The sequence below is a fragment of the Rhinolophus hipposideros genome, assembly GCF_964194185.1.
Source record: "Rhinolophus hipposideros genome assembly, chromosome: 1".
Taxonomy (NCBI): domain Eukaryota; kingdom Metazoa; phylum Chordata; class Mammalia; order Chiroptera; family Rhinolophidae; genus Rhinolophus; species Rhinolophus hipposideros.
In genome coordinates this window covers 105,719,656-105,740,872 of record NC_138047.1, presented here as the reverse complement: position 1 = coordinate 105,740,872, position 21,217 = coordinate 105,719,656, and the positions used below count along the sequence as shown (strand labels likewise).

Here is a 21,217-nt window from a genome sequence, read left to right as displayed (position 1 = left end):
GCTGGGGGAGAGAAAGGTGAATCTGTGGGCTACAGGCAGAGGGAAGGGGGAGGCAGCCCGGAAAAGGGCACGTCTCCATGTTATCCCATCAGGCCTGGGAACCTTGATTACGAGAATCCAGCAGAGCCAGCCAAAGCTTTTGTCAGGAGCTCTCTGTCGGGACAAGCTCAAGTGGTGTTTAGCTTCGTTCTCATTTCAGAAGGGCTGTTAAACTACATTCCTTTTCAGGCGTTTAGATTTGTTTGACTTGGATCTTTCTTGACAGCTGAGGGATGTGAATCGAGATAAAGAGAGTAAATCGTCCCAGGCCAACGGACTGCAGGAGGATTATGGGAGAACAGAGAGGTATTCAGAAAAGCATGGGTGGCTGAATGGTGCTAGAGATTAAAATGGGTTTAATTAGAGACTGGGCCCAAATTCAGGGGCTGTGAATGCCAGACTTGAGGAGTTTGGCTTCATTTGGTGGACACAGGACCCACTGCATAGCATGACAGCAACTCTTTATAGAATACACACAGTGACAGGCCCTTTCCTTACAGTATATGTTTTAATGATAACATTCACCCCAGGGAACATGCATTCTCGTGCCCATTTTACAGATGGAGAAACTGAGACTCAGAATGGCAGTAACTTGTGAAATGACGTGGCTAGAAAGCAGCAGACGGAGGAAATCTACAACTTTCTGACTTCCAAGTCAGAGCGTTTTCCAGCCTGCCATGTTTGCTCCCCTGAGGGGCTGGCGAGACGCAGCCAAAGCCCCGCCATAGGAATGAATCACCAGGTACGTGGAGGGGCAGAGTGAATGGGGGTGTGGCCCCCGCTGACCTGTCTTGTTCATCTCTTGTCGTTGCCTCCCTGGTCCTCTTATTGAGCCATTCCAGTCTTCTCTCAGTCTTCTTCCTATTTTTGCACCAGCTGTTCACTCTGCCTGAAATGGTGTTTTCCTTTCCTCCCACCTGGCTACCTACCTGTCCCCAGTCCTCAAGGAAGACAGAATGGCTTCCCAGGCTCTCCCCTGATGCATTAAGGCTGCTCCGTGCTCCCTCCGCCCTGGGCTTCCTAGGCGGGTTACCCCAGTCTGGTGTCCCTTCCATCTGCCCCTCTCGCAGTGAGTGCCCTGCAGGGAGGGACTTGGTCTATTCATCTCTGTGGGATCTGGTACATTGTGGACACTTAATAAATGTTGGTTGATTTGAGAACAATGCATTGATTGGAATTATATGGCTCTAGGAGGTAGACATTATGGCTCGAGTCTTCTGCGGTGTCCAGAGGTGAGGTGAGGAGGCCCCGGGTTATGGGCGCTGGGGTGGGGGGAGGAAGAGAGGAGCTGCCTGAGGGGATGAGAGGACCACAGGGGGTGAAAGGGTTAGGGTTAGAGAAGGGTTACCGGCAGAGGCGTCTGTGGGAAGGGCTAGGACATCTTTCCAGGGTCTGCCCTGGCCACTGCGCGCCTCATGCCGTCTCAGCCCCAGACGCCTCCTCCCCAGGCCGCGCTGTCTAGAACAGCCGCCCCCGACCCACTCCTCCTCCCTGCTTTGCTCTGCTTCACCGCATTTATCATGACCCGACTTCATGTATTTATGTCTCTGATCCGTGGCCTCCGCTAAGATGCAAAGTTCATGAGGGCAGGGACCCTCGTCTGCTTTGGTCACTGCTGGACAGAGCCTAGAGCAGGGCCAGGCACACAGTAGGCACTCGATAATTGTCGAAAGAATGACTACATCCGAAATAAACAAACTAGTCCGAATGGAGGTTTGGGCTCCTGCCCGCTAAGGACACTAGAGGGCACCCGATCTCAGGCTGGATCTGGGCACAGTGCCCCCCAGGACCCCAAACTCTGTGCCCTGGGCCTTGGGCAGCTGCTCCCCGTAAAGTGGGAGTCCTGGGACAGACAATTTTGGTTATAGATAGACAGGGTGATAAGAGGGAGCGTCTGGGTCAGGCTGCCTGGGCTGAATCCTGGCGGGGGCCCCTACTAGTGTGTGGCCTTGGGCAAGTTCTCCAACCTCCTGAGGCTCAGTTTGCTCATCTGAAAAATGGGTATAATAACAACAATTATGGCCTATAGGATCTTCAGCACATTTGTTAATCTCTATGTGCCTCAGTGTCCTCATTGTAAAATGGGGATAGTATCAATAGTACCTCATTCACAGGGTGGTTGCATGAATTCCATGTTGAGGGACATATGGAACAGGCTTAGGTTGGAGTCTGGCCCACAGCAAATGTGAACTGTTGGAGCTTGGGCCCAGCTTTGATGATGCATGACCTTCTTTTCTCTGCCTGACCTTTGCAAAGTTAGTCTGCCTTCAAGGCTTTGCTCCAAGGTAACAGCAGACTGGCTGCCAAGGCCATCGTTAGGGCAGGAGCCTCCTGACCAGGCTATTTCCAGAGACACCCATCTTTCCCTCTGGGGCTCAGGAAGTCCTCACTCCCTTCGAACACCCTCGCCTACTCAGGCCACGTACTCAGAGGGCAGCTGAACTAATCATTTTCCCTTGAGGTTGTCTTGAAGACAGAATAGTAAAGTTCAGGCAAGCTTCAAAGACTTTCTCTAAAGTTCCAGATGACAAGACTTCAAGAACTATTAAGTTTATCTTTGTATCCCTTCAGCCTTCCTGGCTTGCAGACCATCACACCAGCTGAGCTGAGCAAGGGGCTGAAGTGCCCCCCACCTCTGCCCGGGGGCAGGCATCACCACACAGCATTAGCCATCAAACCAGAAGCCCAAGCAGGTAGGCGCCTTGGAGCAATGTTGATGCAAGGTCAGGAGAGGTGAGGCCCCCAAAGTCATGGCACTGAGTATTTGGTGGCCTGAGTCTTGCCCACACTACACACTTCACAGCGGGGGAGCACGGGGGTTTGTTCTCAGAGGCAGAGAAGCAGCAGGGAGTATGACAAGGTCACCGACCCCACGGTTGGATCGCTGATGGCAGGATGACAAAACCTCTGACCTCAGTCCCCGGGAAAGACCAGCAGGAGAATGACCACTTGACTCCGAAAGACAACAAAGGAAGCCTCTAGGAGAGAAGTATTGTTGGGGGGAGATGGAGGTGGCAGCCGTGACCTCCAGGGGCTCAGGGCATAGAGGTCATGCACGTAACATGCACAGCACACATTTTGCACAGCGCGAAGCTAAATGGAGCTAAGATTTCAGGCGTGATTCCAACGTGTGCGGCACTGTCCTAGGGACTCTACATGGCTCACTTCGTCTAATCCTCACAAGAACGCAGTGAGCTGTGCACACTTATCATCATTTTTCTAAGATACCCACGGTCACAGAGCTAGTGAGTAGGAGAGCCGGGACCCAAACCCAGGCATTGGCCCCAGGTCCTGTCTTTGAATCACTCTCCCAGGAGTTCTCAGCATCAGACTCACCTGGGGGGATGGGGGGTGTGAAGACACAGATTGCTGAGCCACACCCCAGAGTTTCAGAATCCTAGGGACTGGTCAGGGCAGGGAGCACACTGGGGATCCGATCACCACAGCCCTCTGACTACAGCTGTGAGTCGTCACTCAATGAAACCCAATAACCACCGTTTTCAGACACTAGCTCCAGTGCTTCACGACCGGCAGAGCCCTTCCCACACCGAAAGTAACTCTTTTTCCTGCTGTTAGAGAGGAACTGTGAAGCATCACTGACCCAGGAGCTACCAGGACCCTTACTGCCCCATGGGAAAAGCCTGAATTATCTAAAAGAGAAGATGCAGAGCTCTGAAGGTCACGTGAAGGAGTTTGGACATCAACCTGAGACGAATTCTGAAGTGGCAGACAGAATGCAGAGGTGACAGTCTCTAATTCCCGCCCCCCTATTTCCCTTCAAAGCAAATTCATTGGGTATCTGCTCCCGACGCATCTGAACATTTTCTGTGGCTGTAGAAAACACCTGGGCCGTGCCCCCAAATGAGATCCTTCATTTCAAAGAGAACAGGTGTGGTTTCCAAGTAGCTGGAGAATAAAGACGGTTCTCATCCAGTGAGAATGTTGTTTGGCTGCCTGGGGTTTGAAATCATCTTAACATGGGTAAATACGTTTCTTCTTATATTCTTATCAAATTCAAGAGTTCTTTTCTTCCTGAGCTTGAATGAAGTCCAGAGAGTTCTAGATCAAAAGCTCACAGAAAATAAGTGCTTTCACGCACTCCGGGGCTGGGTCCACAGGAGAAAAAGATGAGACTGAAAGGAGTGCCTCGCCTGACTTCCTGTCCAAGGTCTGGAAGCTTTGGGGCTGGCTCCTTCTGTTCCCCACCAACAGGTCAGGACTTTGGTCCTCCTGCAAAGAGGTCACGGGCTCTGAAGCCAGGAAGCTCAGGCCCCATTGTCTTCTTGTGGTGGTCAGGGTGGTAATTGTTACACCTCTCCCACAATGAGCTCTTAATCTATAAAATGGAAGTTCCTAATGCTTATTTCCGAGTATGGCTACCTGAATGAAATCAGATACTGGAGGACTTCAATTTAGCACCAGCTCCAGGCACCGTTCCAAGTGCTTGACATACATTTCCTTCTTCAGGTTTTATAAAAGCCCCATGAAATAGGTGCCACTGTGAGAGAAGAAGTCCCGCAGCGTGTGGGGGGTGGCCCTGAGAGGCAGACCGGGCGTCTGGCCCGGAACCCACACGCCCACCAGACCACACTACACAGCAGGGCCGGCTTTGTGCTCTCCCCTTTGGAGTTCATTCTTCTACTAGACAGTCACATTCTCTTAACCTTTTTTAATCTCATGGGGAATTTTTCTGGTATGAGATCCTTTGTATTTTGTAGATTAACAATAATTATTGTGATGTAATGATGATCGTTTTGTAATGCCAGGTCTTTGTCATAATGTGCTAAAGAGGGAGCTACTATTCCATAGGCAAACTGGAATATTTATAAAAGTTGATCACAAACTAGATACAGAGTATCTTTAAGATGTTCCCCAAAGAGGCCGGCCTGGTGGCTCAGGTGGTTAGAGCTCCGTGCTTCTAACTCCAAAGGCTGCTGGTTGGATTCCCGCATGGACCAGTGGGCTCTCAACCACAAGGTTGCCGGTTCGATTCCTCGACTCCCGCAAGGGATGGTCATGGTCGGCTGTGCCCCCCTGTAACTAAGATTGAACACGGCACCTTGAGCTGAGCTGCCTCCCAGATGGCTCAGTTGGTTGGAGTGCGTCCTCTCAACCACAAGGTTGCCGGTTTGACTCCCTCAAGGGATGGTAGGCTGTGCCTCCTGCAACTAGCAATGGCAACTGGACCTGGAGCGGAGCTGCGCCCTCCACAACTAAGACTGAAAGGACAACAACTTGACTTGGAAAAAGCCCTGAAAGTACACACTGTTCCCCAATAAAGTCCTGTTCCCCAGCCCCAATAAAAAAAAAGATGTTCCCCAAAGAAAAAAATGTATGGGTGACTTTCTCTTCACACAATAAAACTAAATTGTCAATGAGTGCCAATAACAAGGTCACATCTACTTGAAAAATGAAAACTGTTCTGAATAATGAATAGTTCTGAATATGGAATCAAGATGACAAATTATTTAGAAAACATTGAGAAAGTGGCAAATTAGAGTTTCTATTTCTTAGTTAGAACTATAACAGCAATAAAAACAACTGAGTGATACAAAAGAAAATGTCAGTGAAGATGGAAGCATGACACGTTTCTCAATGGCAACAATGAATTATGAACAACTGTCTCAACTGGGCTCAAATTAGTGAATCATTTGAATACACTTCCAATAAAAGTTTCAATGACATTTTTGTTTGTGTTGGAAAATGAAGAAATAGTTTTAAAGTTCCCACAGGAGAATGAACAAGTGGGTGTTTCCAGCACAGTTTTAAAAATGAAGACTAGTGGGGACAGCATTAAATATATAATAAAGTGACAATAGTGACAACAATGAAGTGTGGGCACTAGAGTAAAAATGTAAAAGGAACAAAGTGGGTGGCCCAGAACCAGAAACTCTTGTATATGAATTTAATGTGTAGTAAAGAAACCTCAAAATTCAATAGGGAAAAGGTTGGGTTAATGAGTAGTTTAGGAAAAAGTGGAAAGAGAGGTGGGAAAAAGATAAATTTAAATGCTTTATGCCATATTCTAAAATAACTCAAATGATTTTAAGAATCACACATAAAAACTGATACCATGAACAACCCACAAATAAATACAGATAAAGATTCCTTGTATTCCTGAGAGGGGAAGAAATCTTAAAAGAAAAGACTTTACTACATAAAAATATTTTTTATACCCTAACATTAAAAATGAAAGGAAATTAAAGTAAAAAAAGCCACAAAAATATTTGTCACAAATATCTCAAAGGGTTAATATCTTTAACAGCAAAAGACTGTAAAAATTACCAAGTAATCAAAGTACGTGAATAGACAGATCGTTTACAGAAGAAATGTCTGAAAACTAACTTATTGTGGTGAGCTCAGTAATGGCCTCCAAAAAGATATCCACATTCTAATATCGGGAGCCTGTGAATATTAATTTATGTGGCAAAACAAATAAAGAAAAGATTTTTGCATTTGAGGATCTCCATATGGGAAGATCATCCTGGATTATGTGGATGGGCCCTAAATGCAATCACAGGTGTTCTTCCAAGAGGGAGACAAAGGGAAATTTGACCAGAGAGAGAAGAGGAGAAAGCAGTGTGACCACCAAGGCAGAGAGTGGAACGACATGGCCATAAGGCGGGAAGGAACGTCGGCAGCCCCCAGCAACCAGAAGAGCTCAGGTCAGGTTCTCCTCGTGGGCCCAGGAGGGAGCACAGCCCTTCTGACACCTTCACTTTGTCCCCGTAAAGCTGGTTTTGAACTTCTGGCCCCCAGGAATGTGAGAGGATAAATTTTAGTCTTTGTTGTGGTAATCTGTTAACAGCACCAACAGGAAACTTATGTACTTATAAAATATCAAATCTCATTAATAAGCAAAGAAATTTTAAAAATATCATAATGCAATACTACACTAGTTGTTACTTGTATTTTTTTGTGAGTTGTTTATGGTATCAGTTTTTACATTTAATTCTTAAAATCTTTTATTTTAGAATACGGCATAAAGCATTTAAATTTATCTTTTCCCCAACTCTCTTACCACTTTTTCCTAATATCAAATATCAAAGAGCTATTTAAATCCTTATGGAAGACAAAAGTATAGTGTGACACATACTCTGGAACACTGCTGGTAGGAAAGTAAATTTAGGCAGCCTCTCGGGAGAAAAATTCATAACATGCATAAAAGTCTTAAATAAACTGATATTCTTGGACCCATTGTTTCCATTTCTTGGACACTAAATGACACAAATCGAGATTTGAATAATGATTTAGGTAGGAGATGGTTCATCCCAAGTTTGCTATTTGCAGTGTTTCAATAATAAACACTGGAAACAATTCAAATGTCCAGCAAATAAAAGAACAATGAAACAAGTTATGGTAACCCATAAAATAGAATATTGTACAATTATTAAAAGTATCATAGCAAATAATTTTAATGACTTGTTCACAACATAATCTTGCAAAATAATCAGCATACAAAGTTATAAATGGAATGAACCAAATCCGGCATTTGTGTGTGTGTGTGTGTGTGTGTGTTTGTGGGTGTGTGCATGCATAAGTTACAAAAAATAATGGAAAAATTTGTTTTAAATTGTGAAAATGTTTATCCAGAAATGGTGAGATACAGAAGTTTTAATGTTTTTATTTCACAAATTCTCTCATATTGTGTGTATAACGGGTGTACAATGGACGCATTATAATCATAAAAATCAAACAAGTAAACAGAAAGCAGTTCAGGGATTTACAAAGGAGATATTTGTTTAAATATTATTCATGTCAGTGGAAATTCAGAAAGGCATTCAATAATGGACAGTCCTTACAGTGCACCTTTGTGATGGAATATGATGCTGATACTATTAGTGATATAGAGAACTGATTTTGACCTGATGGTAAGTGATTTCTTTAAAGCAAGTCAAAGCTAAGCCAGTGTTATTTCTATTGCATATGAGATACATAGAAACAGAAAGAAATAGACCAAAATATTATAAGTGCCTGCCCCCCCCCCAAAAAAAATATGGCAGAATTTCAAGTGGCTTTACTTCCTTTACATATTTCCCAAATGTTCTAAGCTGAGCACTAAATATTTCTATATTTAGTGACAAATAAATAAAGGGACAAAATGGACCTAAGTCATATGGGAAGTGTGCAACCATTAGAACAATGATGAACTCTGAGCTCCCACTTCTTTCCTTGGCCTGATACCTCATCCAGACTGGATGTTCTTTCAGGCACGTGAAATCATTCATTCACGTCCCCAAGTTGTTCCTGTGTGTACCCACACTTCTGCCTACAATTTTTATCTAAGTTCCTTTCTTCTTTATCATTACAGGAGAAATAGCTAATTAATACGTTTTTAAAAATATCCTTTGGAAGTATAAGATGTCCCGTAGGCGTTCAACCTCCACAATGTCTACAGTGTAGCTTTGATTAAACTTAGGGCACCAACATTAATTCCTACATTTATTTCCTTCTAAAGCCTTCTGGCCGCTTCCTCTAAAGCCTTCTCGCTACTTCCTGCAGCCTCTGCATTTCAAAGCTATTACCTGCACTGAAGCACTGTTTTTCTCTTTAATCTTTTTACAAGCTCAGTTGTCTCTGTCTTTGAAGGTCAATGAGACATAAGATTAATATGGAGAAAAAGAAATTCTGACACTTAGTGAACTAACTAGGGATCTCATTTGGCCAGAACATCGCAAATCCCCAGAGGTGAATGAAAATGTCCCACTGATGTTCTTTCCTGGACCAGAAGCCCAAGGCCCTGGAGCATGGATGTGAAAACCAGACATTGACTGAGTTACTCACATATCCTCCCAACCAGCTCCCAGACTATCTGGGAAAATCCATCTAAGGGGCACAGACAGACTCCAGGGACCAATGCACTCCTTCCCAGCTGGCTCCGATCAGAGGGTGGGCAAGGGCACTGTGCCCCTTGGTCAGCATCGTGTTTATGAGCCCCACGGTTGCAGGGAGACAGTCCTTGAATCCGCTCTACCTGCAAGCCACTCTGTGACTTGGGCAGTTCATCTCAGTGACCTCGTCATCTTGTCTGCTGCAAAGCTGCTTCTCCTCCAGGGCTATCTCAGCATCTGGTACCCCCTTCTACCTGGCTGATGTGCGGACAGCAGCAGTTATCCTTGACTCCTCCTCCCTCAGACACCGCTTCCCATCACTCAATCTTATCCACCTGTCTCCGTGCCCACAGCCATCACCCTAATCCAAGCGCTTAGCTTCTCTCCACTGGACCAGCGCCATCTCCCCGGCCTTGGCTGGCCTCCATTCCTTTCTCCATAGCTCACAGCTGCTGCTCCAGCATCCGACTCAGTGATCAGCAAATGTGCTGAATGGATGAGTGAATGAAGAGAGAAGACAGAGGATCAAGAAAGACCTGGGACCTCTTATGGACTGAATGTCTTTGTTCCCCTCTCCCCAATTCATATGTTAAAATCCTAACCCTCAAGGTTATAGAATTAGGAGGTGGGCCTTTGGGAGGTGATTAGGTCATGAGGGTGGCGCCCTCATGAATGGGATCAGTGCCCATATGAGAAGAGAAGGGAGGGATGATCTCTCTCTCCTTCATGAGAACACAGCGAGAGGATGACCATCTACGAGGCAGGAAGAGGGTCCTCACCAAAACCTGACCGTGCTGGCACCTGATCTCTGACTTCCAGCCTCCAGTACTGGGAGGAACAAATTTCTGTTGTTTACAAACCACCCAGTCTGTGGTATTTGTTACAGCAGGCTGAACGCACGAAGACAGGACCCAAGTAGCAGAATTGGCCTGATACTGATTTACAAAAGAGGACATTGATGGGTAATGAGCAATTGGAAACTATCTCAAAAAAGAAAAAGCTTAGCCTCTGTTGAGGCACATGTTTATTTACTTTTTACTCCGATGGATAACAACAGTATTGTTCATTGACTTTAAAATATATATTTTATGTTTAAAGAGCTAAGGTTGTAGTTGTTATATTGGTTTTATTGTCACATACATAATGTTTACTTTTGGAATTTTAAAATATGTTTAAAAACAAAAGGCAAAAGAATCTCTTTAGTGTGGAACCTTATTTTGGTAAAAAGACATTTCTAAGATGCTCGCATTAATTATAGAAATTGTCATGCATGGACAACTGCAAAGGTAACGTGCGAGTTGTTTTTGCAAAAGAGAAAAATCAAATTGCAGTTATAATAACCTCAAGAGATTGATAATAAAAGATCAGAAGCAGGTGCCTATGAGGTGACCTGGATCAGCTGAAATAGAAGAAGTCATACCTCATGCTGTAGAATTATACACTCTAAAATGATTAAAATGGTAAACCTTGTGTTATGTATAATTTGCCCCAATAAAAGCAGCAAAATAAGGCTGGCCCAGTGGCTCAGGCGGTTAGAGCTCCATGCTCCTAACTCCAAAGGCTGCCAGTTTGATTCCCACATGGGCCAGTGGGCTCTCAACCACAAGGTTGCCGGTTCAACTCCTCGAGTCCCGCAAGGGATGGTGGGCTCTGCCCCCTGCAACTAAGATTGAACACGGCACCTTGAACTGAGCTGCCGCTGAGCTCCCAGATGGCTCAGTTGGTTGGAGTGTGTCCTCTCAACCACAAGGTTGCCGGTTCCACTCCCGCAAGGGATGGTGGGCTGTGCCCTCTGCAACTAGAAACAGCAACAGGACCTGGAGCTGAGCTGAGCCCTTTACAACTAAGACTGAAAGGACAACAACTTGACTTGGAAAAAAGGCCTGGAAGTACACACTGTTCCCCAATAAAGTCCTGTTCCCCTTTCCCAATAAAATCTTTAAAAAAAAAAAAAAGCAAAGTATTCCAAAATAATTTTTAAAGGATAAATGCCAACCAGTTCCCATTATCCTATCATCATGTGGCCACCATGTTTGATTCCTCAGCTTATAAAACCATCCCTGAACGAGGCAGGAGGTGGCTCTAGGGTTAGTAAGACTCGGGCACAATGGGATCCTGAATCCCCCTTATGGTGCTATTGTGATTTATAACAAGAAATATATATTTGTTCTTCCTTCCATTTCTGGAAGAGCTTCTAAATCCCTTAGAATTTCCTAAGTCATAAGGTGTCTTGATAGTGATTAATATAACAGACCCCTTTCAACCATACCCGAGTTTAGTTAATGAGGTGACTTGTGGACCACACCTAAGGATGGGGGCTGGATGCTAAGGGAACCAACCAGGTGATTAGAGGGTTGAAATTTCAGCCCCACTCCGACGTTCAAGGACAGGAGAGGGGCTGGAGGTTGACTCAATCGCCGATTGCCATAATTTAATCCACCATGCCTATGTAATGACACCTCTAGAAAAACCCAAAAGGATGGGGTTTGGAGAGCTTCTGGGCTGGTGAACACGTGGAGGGGCTGGACAGTGGTTCACCTGGAGAGGTCGTGGCAGCTCCATGCCCCTTCCCACACACCGTACCCCGTATCTCCTTCATCTGTCTGTCCTGAGTTATATCCTTTTATAATAAACCAGTAATCTAATAAGTAAACTGGTCTCCTGAGTTCTGTGAGCTATTCTAGCAAATTAATGGAACCCAAGGAGGAGGTCGGAGGAACCTCTGATTAACAGCCGGTTGGGCAGAAGGCCCGGTGACAACCTGGACCTTGCCATTGGCATGTGAAATGGGGGCAGTCTTGTGGGACTGAGCCCTTAACGTGTAGGACCTGACGCTATGTCCAGCTACTGTCAGAACTGAGCTGAACTGTAAGACAGCTGGTGTTGGAGAATTGCTTGATGTGAGGAAAGAACCCACACATCAGAACTGGTGTCCGATTCCTCCTCACATTCCCAGAGAAGCCAGCATGTCCCATTCTTGGCTGAGTGAGACGCGCCCCAGAGGTAGGTAGGTCTGAAAGCAGACGACCAGGTTCTGGTTTCAGCTCCAATATGGTTAACCTAGTTAGTTCTGTACCTCAGCTCTCTCTGCTTCCATTTCCTTGGCTGTCAATATGAGATGCTCACAAAGTAGCTGTGAGGATTTCAATGGCATAATGAATACATATTTTATGTAAGCTCGGTGTGATGTGCACATCTGCCAGGTTTCGTTTATTTCCACTGCAACCCCCCCACCCCTCCGCCTCCTCCTGCCCGGATTCCTCCCACAAAGCAGGGGTTTGTCAGTTGTGCAATGTTCCAGGGCATTGGACAGATATTTGACCATCACTCCTGCTTTAACCTCCCCCCTCCATCCTGGCCTTCTTGTGTAAGTGGGAAGGGAATGTCTCTGTGGCCCTAGGAGGCATTCTAGCCATTCTCTTTCCCTCATCCTTGTGAGGTACAGGCAGCCAGTCTTGTGGGCTCAGGTCGTCCCTCCTCTCTATCCCCAGGGCACTGCCTCATCCCTTCCCCACCCTCCCCGCACCACAAGCACCAATAGCAGCAGTCTCCTGCCAGGTCTCTCTCCTCCCTCCTCACCCTTCCCACCCTGAAGCATACCCAGCTTTTAACTGACATCTGGCCATGTCACTCCCCTGCTCTAGTGCCACCCAGGGCTCCCTATTTCCCCAGGACAATGTCGGCTCAGGGAGAAGGTACCTGGTCTCACGCTCCCCACGCATGCTCTTCCCTCAGCCCCCAAGCCATTCCCAATTCCTTCACAGGGCAGTTCCCCATTGCAGGGCTTTTCTTTAGTTATTCCCTTTTTCTGCAATGTGTTCCCTCCAAATCCCATCATTAGCTGCCTAATTCCTGCTCACCCTTCAGGGCTCAATTTAGAAGCCACCTCTTCTGGAAAGCCTTCCTTGATCACACCCCACCCCACCCCAACCTGGGTGAGATCTTCTTCCTTGCCAAGGCCATGCAGCAAGTACATTGTTAAACTGGGATCAAAGTCAGGCCTTTCTGCTTCCAACACAGAGAGCCAAAAACTTAAGAATGTGCAATCACATATTTATGTAGGAAAGACTCAGAGTGAGGGAGAACTAAGCAAAACATCTTGGAAAGATGCCCTAAATATATTACATGAAAACAGCAAGTTGTGGAACAGTGTATGACATGATGCCATTAAGAAAAACTATGTATGTCTACATAGGTTTGTAAAAGCAAAGTAAAAACTTAAATAAACACTAATTGAGGTGTTAGCAATAGCTATGAAATAGGTAGATTTGAACATTCTGTAAGGTTAGAATTTATTATGTATTTTTTATGTTCCTTCCTCCCCCAAATCAAACCTAATCAAAAGAACTCAGCAACAACTTTTCTCCAATAAGTGAAAGGGCTTGAATGCTCAGGAATTCCAAGACATAGGGTCAAGCTTTTGAAGGAAGGGCTCACCTCTGACTATCTTTGTCCTGTACGGGACATGGGGAGCTGAGATGGTGACACAGAATGAGAACAAACATGGTTGGCCGAGAAGCCACACTTACCTTTCCCAGCAGCTCAGGCAGGCCCAGCAGCTGCCCCGTGAGCACACCAATACAGATGAAGATGGCAGTCACCTGTCCCAGGGAACCACGGATCTCCTTGGGTGAGATCTCACTCAGGTACATGGGAAGTGCACTGAGGGCGATGCCTGTGAAAGAAGAATGGCAGCTGTGAGGGAGTTGTCTCCTCTGAGGGAGGAAGACTGGTCACAGCACCTCCCTCTGCTTCACCCTGACCAAAATAGCACTGTAGGCACAGCACCATTCCTAAACTCTGCACAAACTGCCAATGCTTTAACATGCACTGTATCATTGAATCCATAAGGTATGGTGGACTTCATAGAAGAGGAAATAGCTGGTGATGGTGATACTGGTGGTAGTCATGATGTGGTGGTGATGGTGGTGGTGGTGGTGGTGATGATGGTGGTGGTGGTGGTGATGGTGGTGGTGGTGGTGGTGGTGATGATGGTGGTGGTGGTGGTGGTGGTGATGATGGTGGTGGTGATGGTGGTGGTGATGGTGGTGGTGATGGTGGTGGTGGTGGTGGTGGTGGTGATGGTGGTGGTGGTGGTGGTGGTGGTGATGGTGGTGGTGATGGTGGTGGTGATGGTGATGGTGGTGGTGATGGTGGTGGTGGTGATGATGGTGGTGGTGGTGATGATGGGGATGGTGGTGATGATGGGGATGGTGGTAATGATGATGGCAGTCGTGATGGTGGTGGTGGCTGGTGATGGTGGTGGTTCAGAGAGTTATATGTACTATTATTAACCTCATTCTAAATATGAAGAAAACTGAGGCACAAAGAGGTTGCATAACTTTTCATATCACCAAGTAACATGCAGAGGTGACCAAAGAGATTGATTATTTTGCCCAATAGATCAGGTCTCTGATTTTAGAACTTGAACTTTTCCTACCAGCTTACAGAACCTATTTAAGGAAATCATGGGACTTTGTTATGGCAGGTTCTGTTATATGTACTCATTTTACAGCATTTTATACACTAAGTCACCCATATATATCCTCATAACCTTTGGGATAAATTTACACGTTCAGAAACTTATGACTGATGTTTCAAATAATAAAAGTTATAAAAGTATTTTGCAAGATACAATACACTGCATACACAGAGGGTTATTAGTAGAAATAACATGAGGCCTCATCAGTTTTAAGAAACCTTGTTTCCACCCATATCTGGGTAGGGTTACTCTTCAGGTCCATTATAGCCCTATAATGTCTGCAAATGCATTTTCCCAGGCAGATTCATGGCTTGTTTAGCACATAGACCACACCCTCCAGAGTCACACTGATTCCCAGTTGAATCCTGTAACTTACACGCTGTGAGGCCTTGGTGGGGTGGTGTTAGCTTCCCTCAGCCTCAGTTTCTTTGTCCACAAGATGGGGATAAGAACTGAGTCTAACTTCATATAATTTCTGTGAGAGTTAAATAAGATATGCTCAGTCCTTCACTCACTGTAAAGTGCTGCACAAATTAGTATTATTAGCACTTACTATTATGGTCTAATTTTTCACCAGATTATGAGGGCCTCAAAAATGTCTTTCCTGACTTGGCCTCCCCGTGCCTCTAGCCCAGTTCCCAACACACTTTAGGTATAAATCAGTGTAGTTCAAGCTAAGCTGAATTTACTCCAGTTGCTAGCATTCATGGAGGCCCTTCCTAAAAAAAATTAGTGAAGGGAGTGTATGCCCCAATTTATAAGCAGAGGATCTCATTCATTTGTTGCATCTTGGCCCAGGATAGCTTTTTCTGGTTCACCAGAAAGGCAAATACACGTAAGGTGCAAAGAGACAGTAATAATCTGAAAAGTCACAACATAAACCAGATGATATTTGAATCTTTATCTAAAATACAGATATTGGGAACATCTGGTCTCGTGGACAATCTGGCTGGCCACCAATCGATTTCATGTGCTGTGGTTTAGGGACCAGTGCAATAGAGATTGAAACGCACAAGATTCAAGTCCCAGTGCCCTACTATTCTCACCAGTGACCCTGGTCAAACTAATTAGCTATTCCTTGCCTCAGTTTCTCATCTGTAAAATAAGGGTAATAATTGCTGTCTATTCCTTTTGTGGTGGGAGTGAAATTACTACATGTAAGTCTCCTCTCTCACGTGTGGTCACTTGATAGACACTTAAAACTGCCAGTTGCCTTGCCCCGACGCTCCCCCTACCCACTGGGGCTAATTATTATCATTTCACAAAAAGCTAATATGGAAATGCCATGGCAGGAGAGAGGAGGCGTGGAGTGGTGAAGGGCATGGAGCTGCTGGGCATGGTAATAATACCTCCCTCATACGTGTGCTGTGCACACGTTGAGTATATGCTTAGCCGAGTGCCCAGCATACAGTAATCTGTCAATACATGGCGACTCTTCTCACTTGCATGTTGTGAAATGACCTGGAAAAATGGGACACTGGTGGCTAAACCAGTGGTGAATGAGTAGATGGTCTACATGAAGCTGGTCATAGGGTGACCAACTCAATCTAGTTTGCCAGGGACCGTCCTGGTTTCAGCCCTGGAAGGGGGTGTCTTGGGAACCCCCTGAGGCCCAGGCAGACATTGGTCGTCCTAGGCCTGTGGGGCTGCAAGCATCCCCCACACCTGAGTGGCCTCTCTCAACCTAGGACCCCATCCCCAGCAGTTCCTCCTCCCCAGGGGCCCCAGCCTTAGTGTTACTGAACTCTCCGGGCTCTTTCTGATTGTAGGCTATCGGCCCTTGCTGTTCTGTTTCTCTGGAACCCTCTGCCCTCACAGTTCCATAAGCTGGCTCCCTCCTGTCCTTCCTGGCCCAGCTCAGTCTCACTCCTCCCAGGTGGCCTAGTTTGGAAGTCCTTGCAGATGTATTCAAGTTCAGGTGGGGTCAGACTGAAGTAGGGTGGGCCCTAAGTCCAATGACTGGTGTTCCTGTGAAGACACAGAAGGCAGAAGGTCACGTGAAGATGGAGGGGAAAGTGGAGTGGTGCTGCCACAAGGCGGGGATTGTCGGCTGCCCCCAGAAGCCGGGGAGAGGCAGGAAGCAGACTCTCCCTCGGAGCCTCCAGGAGAAACCCACCCTGCTGACACCTCGATTTTGGACTTCTGGCCTCCAGAACTCTGAGAGTATAATTGCTATTGTTTGAAGTGCCCCAATTTGTGGTGCTTTGTTACAGCAACCACAAAGAACTACCACATCTCCTCACTGATCACCTGTCGAAATCAGCCCCTTCCCATCACGCTTTCTCTCCATCCGGTCCTGTGTTCCTCGGTGCACTTAGCACTTTCTGAAAGTATCTCGTTTGGTTCTTACTTTATTGTCTGTTTCCCCACCTCCAGCCATAATGGAGTTCCATGAGGACACAATGCCAGGCCCAGGACAAGAGCTCAATCAACTTGTACTAAATGGGTCCCCAAGGCACTGTCACTCTACCGTTATTTAACCAAAGCAACAGAGAGGGTGAGGCTGGTGGGGTCGCCAGAGGTTGGGAATTGCAGAGCCCTGCAGGCTGGCACTCAGTTATAACTGTGGTCTCTGGGAACAGACGGCAAGATCCAAGCAGAGGGCAGAGTGCCTTTGACTCTCATCTGAAACGTCAACATTCCATCTCCTGAGCACGTCTGGAACTACTTGCACCCTTCCCCTTTCTCAGGATATGTTGTCTCACGGCACAGGAGGAACAGTTGGGGGTCCATGTCCTCACAGAAAGCTAGCCTAACTTCCAGATTCTGCCTAGAGCCCAATTTCAGCAGCAGCTTGCAGCTCATGAAAAGCAGAAGAGACTGAGGAAAATATTCTTTAGGGACCATCAGAGATGCTGAAAGAAATACTCCAGAGACAACGGGAAACCTGCATTTTTCTATTGGGGTGCAGAACAATCCGAGTCCAGTGCAAAGCTAAGCATTTCACTGAATATAGACTTAGCTTTTGAAAACTACAGCGTGACATACATTTTTAAATGACATAAATAGTACGTGTGCAGTTTGATGGCTGATCACAGAAACTATTCACCTGTGCAATCCCCACCCAAGTCAAGAATCAACCTACAATATCAGCACCCCAGAATACTCCCACCCCATGCTTCCTCACCATCACTGTCCTCTTCCTCCTCCCCAGAGGTCACCACCAGCCTGACTGCTGTCATCTAATACTGGCATAAGGAATCAGAGGATATGTATTTTCTTTTGTGTCTCATCTCTTTTCTGTTTCACACAGATGTGAAACACATCCATGTTTTGGCATGTAGTCCTAATTTGTTCGTTTTCATTGCTGTGTAGTATTCCAATGTGTAAGTATACCACAAGTTACCGACCCTACTAGAGATGGGCATTTTAATGCTTTCCAGTTTGCGGTGAATACTAATAGTGCCCATAAACATTCTTGTACAAGTCTTTTGGTGCACGTGTAAGGAAGTTGTTACATATATGTTTTATATATTTATATGTGTATATGTATATATATGCAACATATATATGGCAGTCATAATGTATGCATGTTTAGTCTTAGTGAAGACAATTTCCCCAACTTATCGTACCAATTTACACCTTCATAAGAAATTATGAAATACTCATTGCTCCACATATTTGACAATATTTGACATTCTCAGTCTTTTTAATTTTAGCCATTGTGGTTTTAATTTGCATTTCTTTCATTACTAATGCAATTTTATTTATTTATTGGCCATTTTATGTAGATTCCTGTTCAATCTCTTAGTAATCTTTGTAATAGGTTTTCTGTTTTTCTCTGATTGATTTGTAAGAGTTTTTAATGCATTCTCGGGAGCCCTTCATCAATTTCATTCATTGAAACTTTTTTGCTCTCTATGGTTTTTCTTTCTATTCTTTTTATGAATAGAAGTCCTTAATTTTAACGTAGTCCAATTTATCAAATCTTTTACTTTAAACTAGTGTTTTTTCTAACATGTTTAAGAAATCTTTCCCTATTTTAAATGATAAAAATAGCATTCTATGTTATCTTCTAGAGTGCTTATTGTTTTATACCTCATATTTAAAGCTATTAGGTTGATGCAAAAGTAATTGTGCTTTAAACGATTAAAAATAATTGCAAAAACCGCAATTACTTTTGCACCAACCTAATACAATCCACCTGGCGTTGATTTTGTGCATGGGGTAAAGCAGTGTTCAGATTTCATTTTTAATGGAATTAAAATGTCAGAGTGTCAATATAAACACAGCATTTGTCACCCTAGACTGGGCTTTCTGCATTTCATCCCTAAGACAATTCCCCAAAGAGAAGGGGCAGCAGAAAAACACAGATACCAACCCCTGAAAACAAGCTACTGTTTCACAGAAAACAACTAAGTTGTAGAAATAATAACCTAATCTGTAACTGTAGAAATGTCTTATGACCATATATAAGCAAAAAGGGAGTTCATTTACGGTTGCTGATGTTATTATTTCCTTCCTAATTGCCACCGGAATCCATGCTTCCAGAAAGATATAGCACATAGAAATATATTCCATTTGAAAGAAACTTCACATACAATTTTCCAAGCACAAAAGCAAAGGTGCATATTGACATTCTGCTCTACGCTTGGAGTCTGTGGCCCCCATTAGACTAGCCAGGCTGTTCCCACAGACCACAGCCGAGCGCCAGCCCCCTGGGATCTGGAACGCCCAGCCACTGGTGACTCTGCCTGCCTTGACCTCACTTACTGAAAATACACTCTTTCTCTTCACCTCTCCAGCTGCATCTCTGCCATAGAGAAAGTGTCCACATATGTATGGGTCAGCTTCAGATGTCTCTCTATTCCACTGATCTATTTTTCTACCTTTGCATCAACCTACACTGTCTAACTTACTGTAACTTTATAATAAATGCTGATATCCAGTAGATTAAGTTCTCCCATTTTTCTTCTTCTGGAAGATTATCTCCTGAATTCTCATTTCCATATACGTTTCAGAAACTGCCTTCAATTGTCATTTTACAAAACCTGCTTGGCTTTGCCTGGGTTTGTACTGCATTTGTAGATAAATACAGAAAGAATTAGCATCTTTATAATATTGGGTCTCCCAACTATGCACATGAAATACCTCTCCATTTATTTGTCTTCTTTAATTTCTCTTCATCATATTTCCTATATTTTTGTGTAGAAGGATTGCACATTTCTTGTTAGATGTATTCCTGGGTATTTACTGGGTTTTTATAATATTTTAAATGGAATAGTTTATAAATTTCTTTTTCAATGTAGGAACACAATTCCTTTTAGTATATGGACCTTACCACAGTGAAATAAAATTCACTGAGTATTACAGTATACAAGTATGCAGACCTTTCATCCAGAGACCCTGCTAGCCAAATTCATTTATTCATTCTGAAGTTTATTTATAGATTCTTTTAGATGTTTTATACCTTCATGTCATCTGTGAAAGATGACAGCTTTAGTTCCTCGTTTCCAATCTTTATAATCTTATGTTAAAATTGTTTGTCTGCCTCATTGCATCGGCTGGGACCTCCAGGACCATATTGGCTCAGAATGGTGAGACGTGTGCGTCTCGTCCTGCTCCTGAACTCAGAGAAAAGCCCGTGCCTATCTTAATATTGAGTATAATGTTTTTGTAGATAATCTTCACCAGTTTAAGGAAATTTCCTGCTATTCCCAATTGGCTAAGAGTTGTTTAAAAAAGCGTTTTTTTTCTTACCACATAAATGGATATTGAATAGTATCAAATGATTTTTCTGCATATATCAAAACAATATGATTATTTTCTTAAAATGTATTCTGTAAATAATGGTAAATTACCTTGATCAGTTTTTCAAATGTTAAGCCAATTTCCGCTGCTGGAATAACGCAGAGAGGTCCTGATGTATCTTTTTATGTTTTATGTTATATATATTTTTTTTCCAACCAATTGCTTGCTAATTTGTCATATAGGATTTTTATACCTATGTTACTTAATGATATTGGCCTGTCATTTTCCTTTCTTGTAAAGTTCTTATTAAGATATGATATCAAGGACATGCTTATCTTATGAGTCGGGAAGTAGCCCCTCTGGAAATGTTCGTATAGTGTTGGTACTATTCTTTCTTAAAGAAGCCATATGGGCCTTGAATTTCCTTTGTTTAAAGATTTTCAATTAGGGCCAGCCCGGTGGCTCAGGTGGTTAAAGCTCCATGCTCCTAACTCCGAAGGCTGCCGGTTCGGTTCCCACATGGGCCAGTGGGCTCTCAACCACAAGGTTGCTGGTTCAATTCCTTGAGTCCTGCAAGGGATGGTGGGCAGCGCCCCCTGCAACTAAAATTGAACACGGCACCTTGAGCTGAGCTGCCGCTGAGCTCCCGGATGGCTCAGTTATTTGGAGCGCATCCTCTCAACCACAAGGCTGCAAGGGATGGTGGGCTGTGCCCCCTGCAACTAGAAAACGGCAACTGGACCTGGAGCTGAGCTGCGTCCTCCACAACTAAGACTGAAAGGACAACAACTTGAAGCTGAATGGCACCCTGCACAACTAAGACTGAAAGGACAATTTGACTTGGAAAAAAGTCCTGGAAGTACACACTGTTCCCCAATAAAGTCTTGTTCCCCTTCCCCAATAAAATCTTTAAAAAAAAAAAAAGATTTTAAATTATACGTTCAACTTACTCAATAGACTAGGAACATTCAGATATTCTAATTTTTCTTATGTCAGTATTGGTAAGTTTTTTCTTTCTAGACCTTTGTACATTTCACCTAAAATTTTCAAATATATTGCATAAATATGTTTATGATACTTTCTTATCTTTCGAATGCTTCAGAATATCCTTTTAATTCCTAACATTAGTTATTCATTCCTTCTCTTTCTTTTTATAAACAGTCTTAAAGGGGTT

The 21,217-nt window shown here is 44.4% G+C and overlaps 1 protein-coding gene across 6 annotated transcripts in view; it reads right to left on the bottom strand.

The window, feature by feature from the left end:
* SLC2A9 (solute carrier family 2 member 9) overlaps window positions 1–21,217 on the bottom strand; it is a 132,082-nt gene that overhangs the window by 59,943 nt on the left and 50,922 nt on the right. For all 6 annotated transcript variants that reach the window (XM_081048873.1, XM_081048871.1, XM_081048874.1 and 3 more), the window contains one exon: window positions 13,400–13,545. In XM_081048873.1, the coding sequence (XP_080904999.1) occupies window positions 13,400–13,545 (146 nt within the window). The remainder of the gene's footprint in view (window positions 1–13,399; window positions 13,546–21,217) is intronic.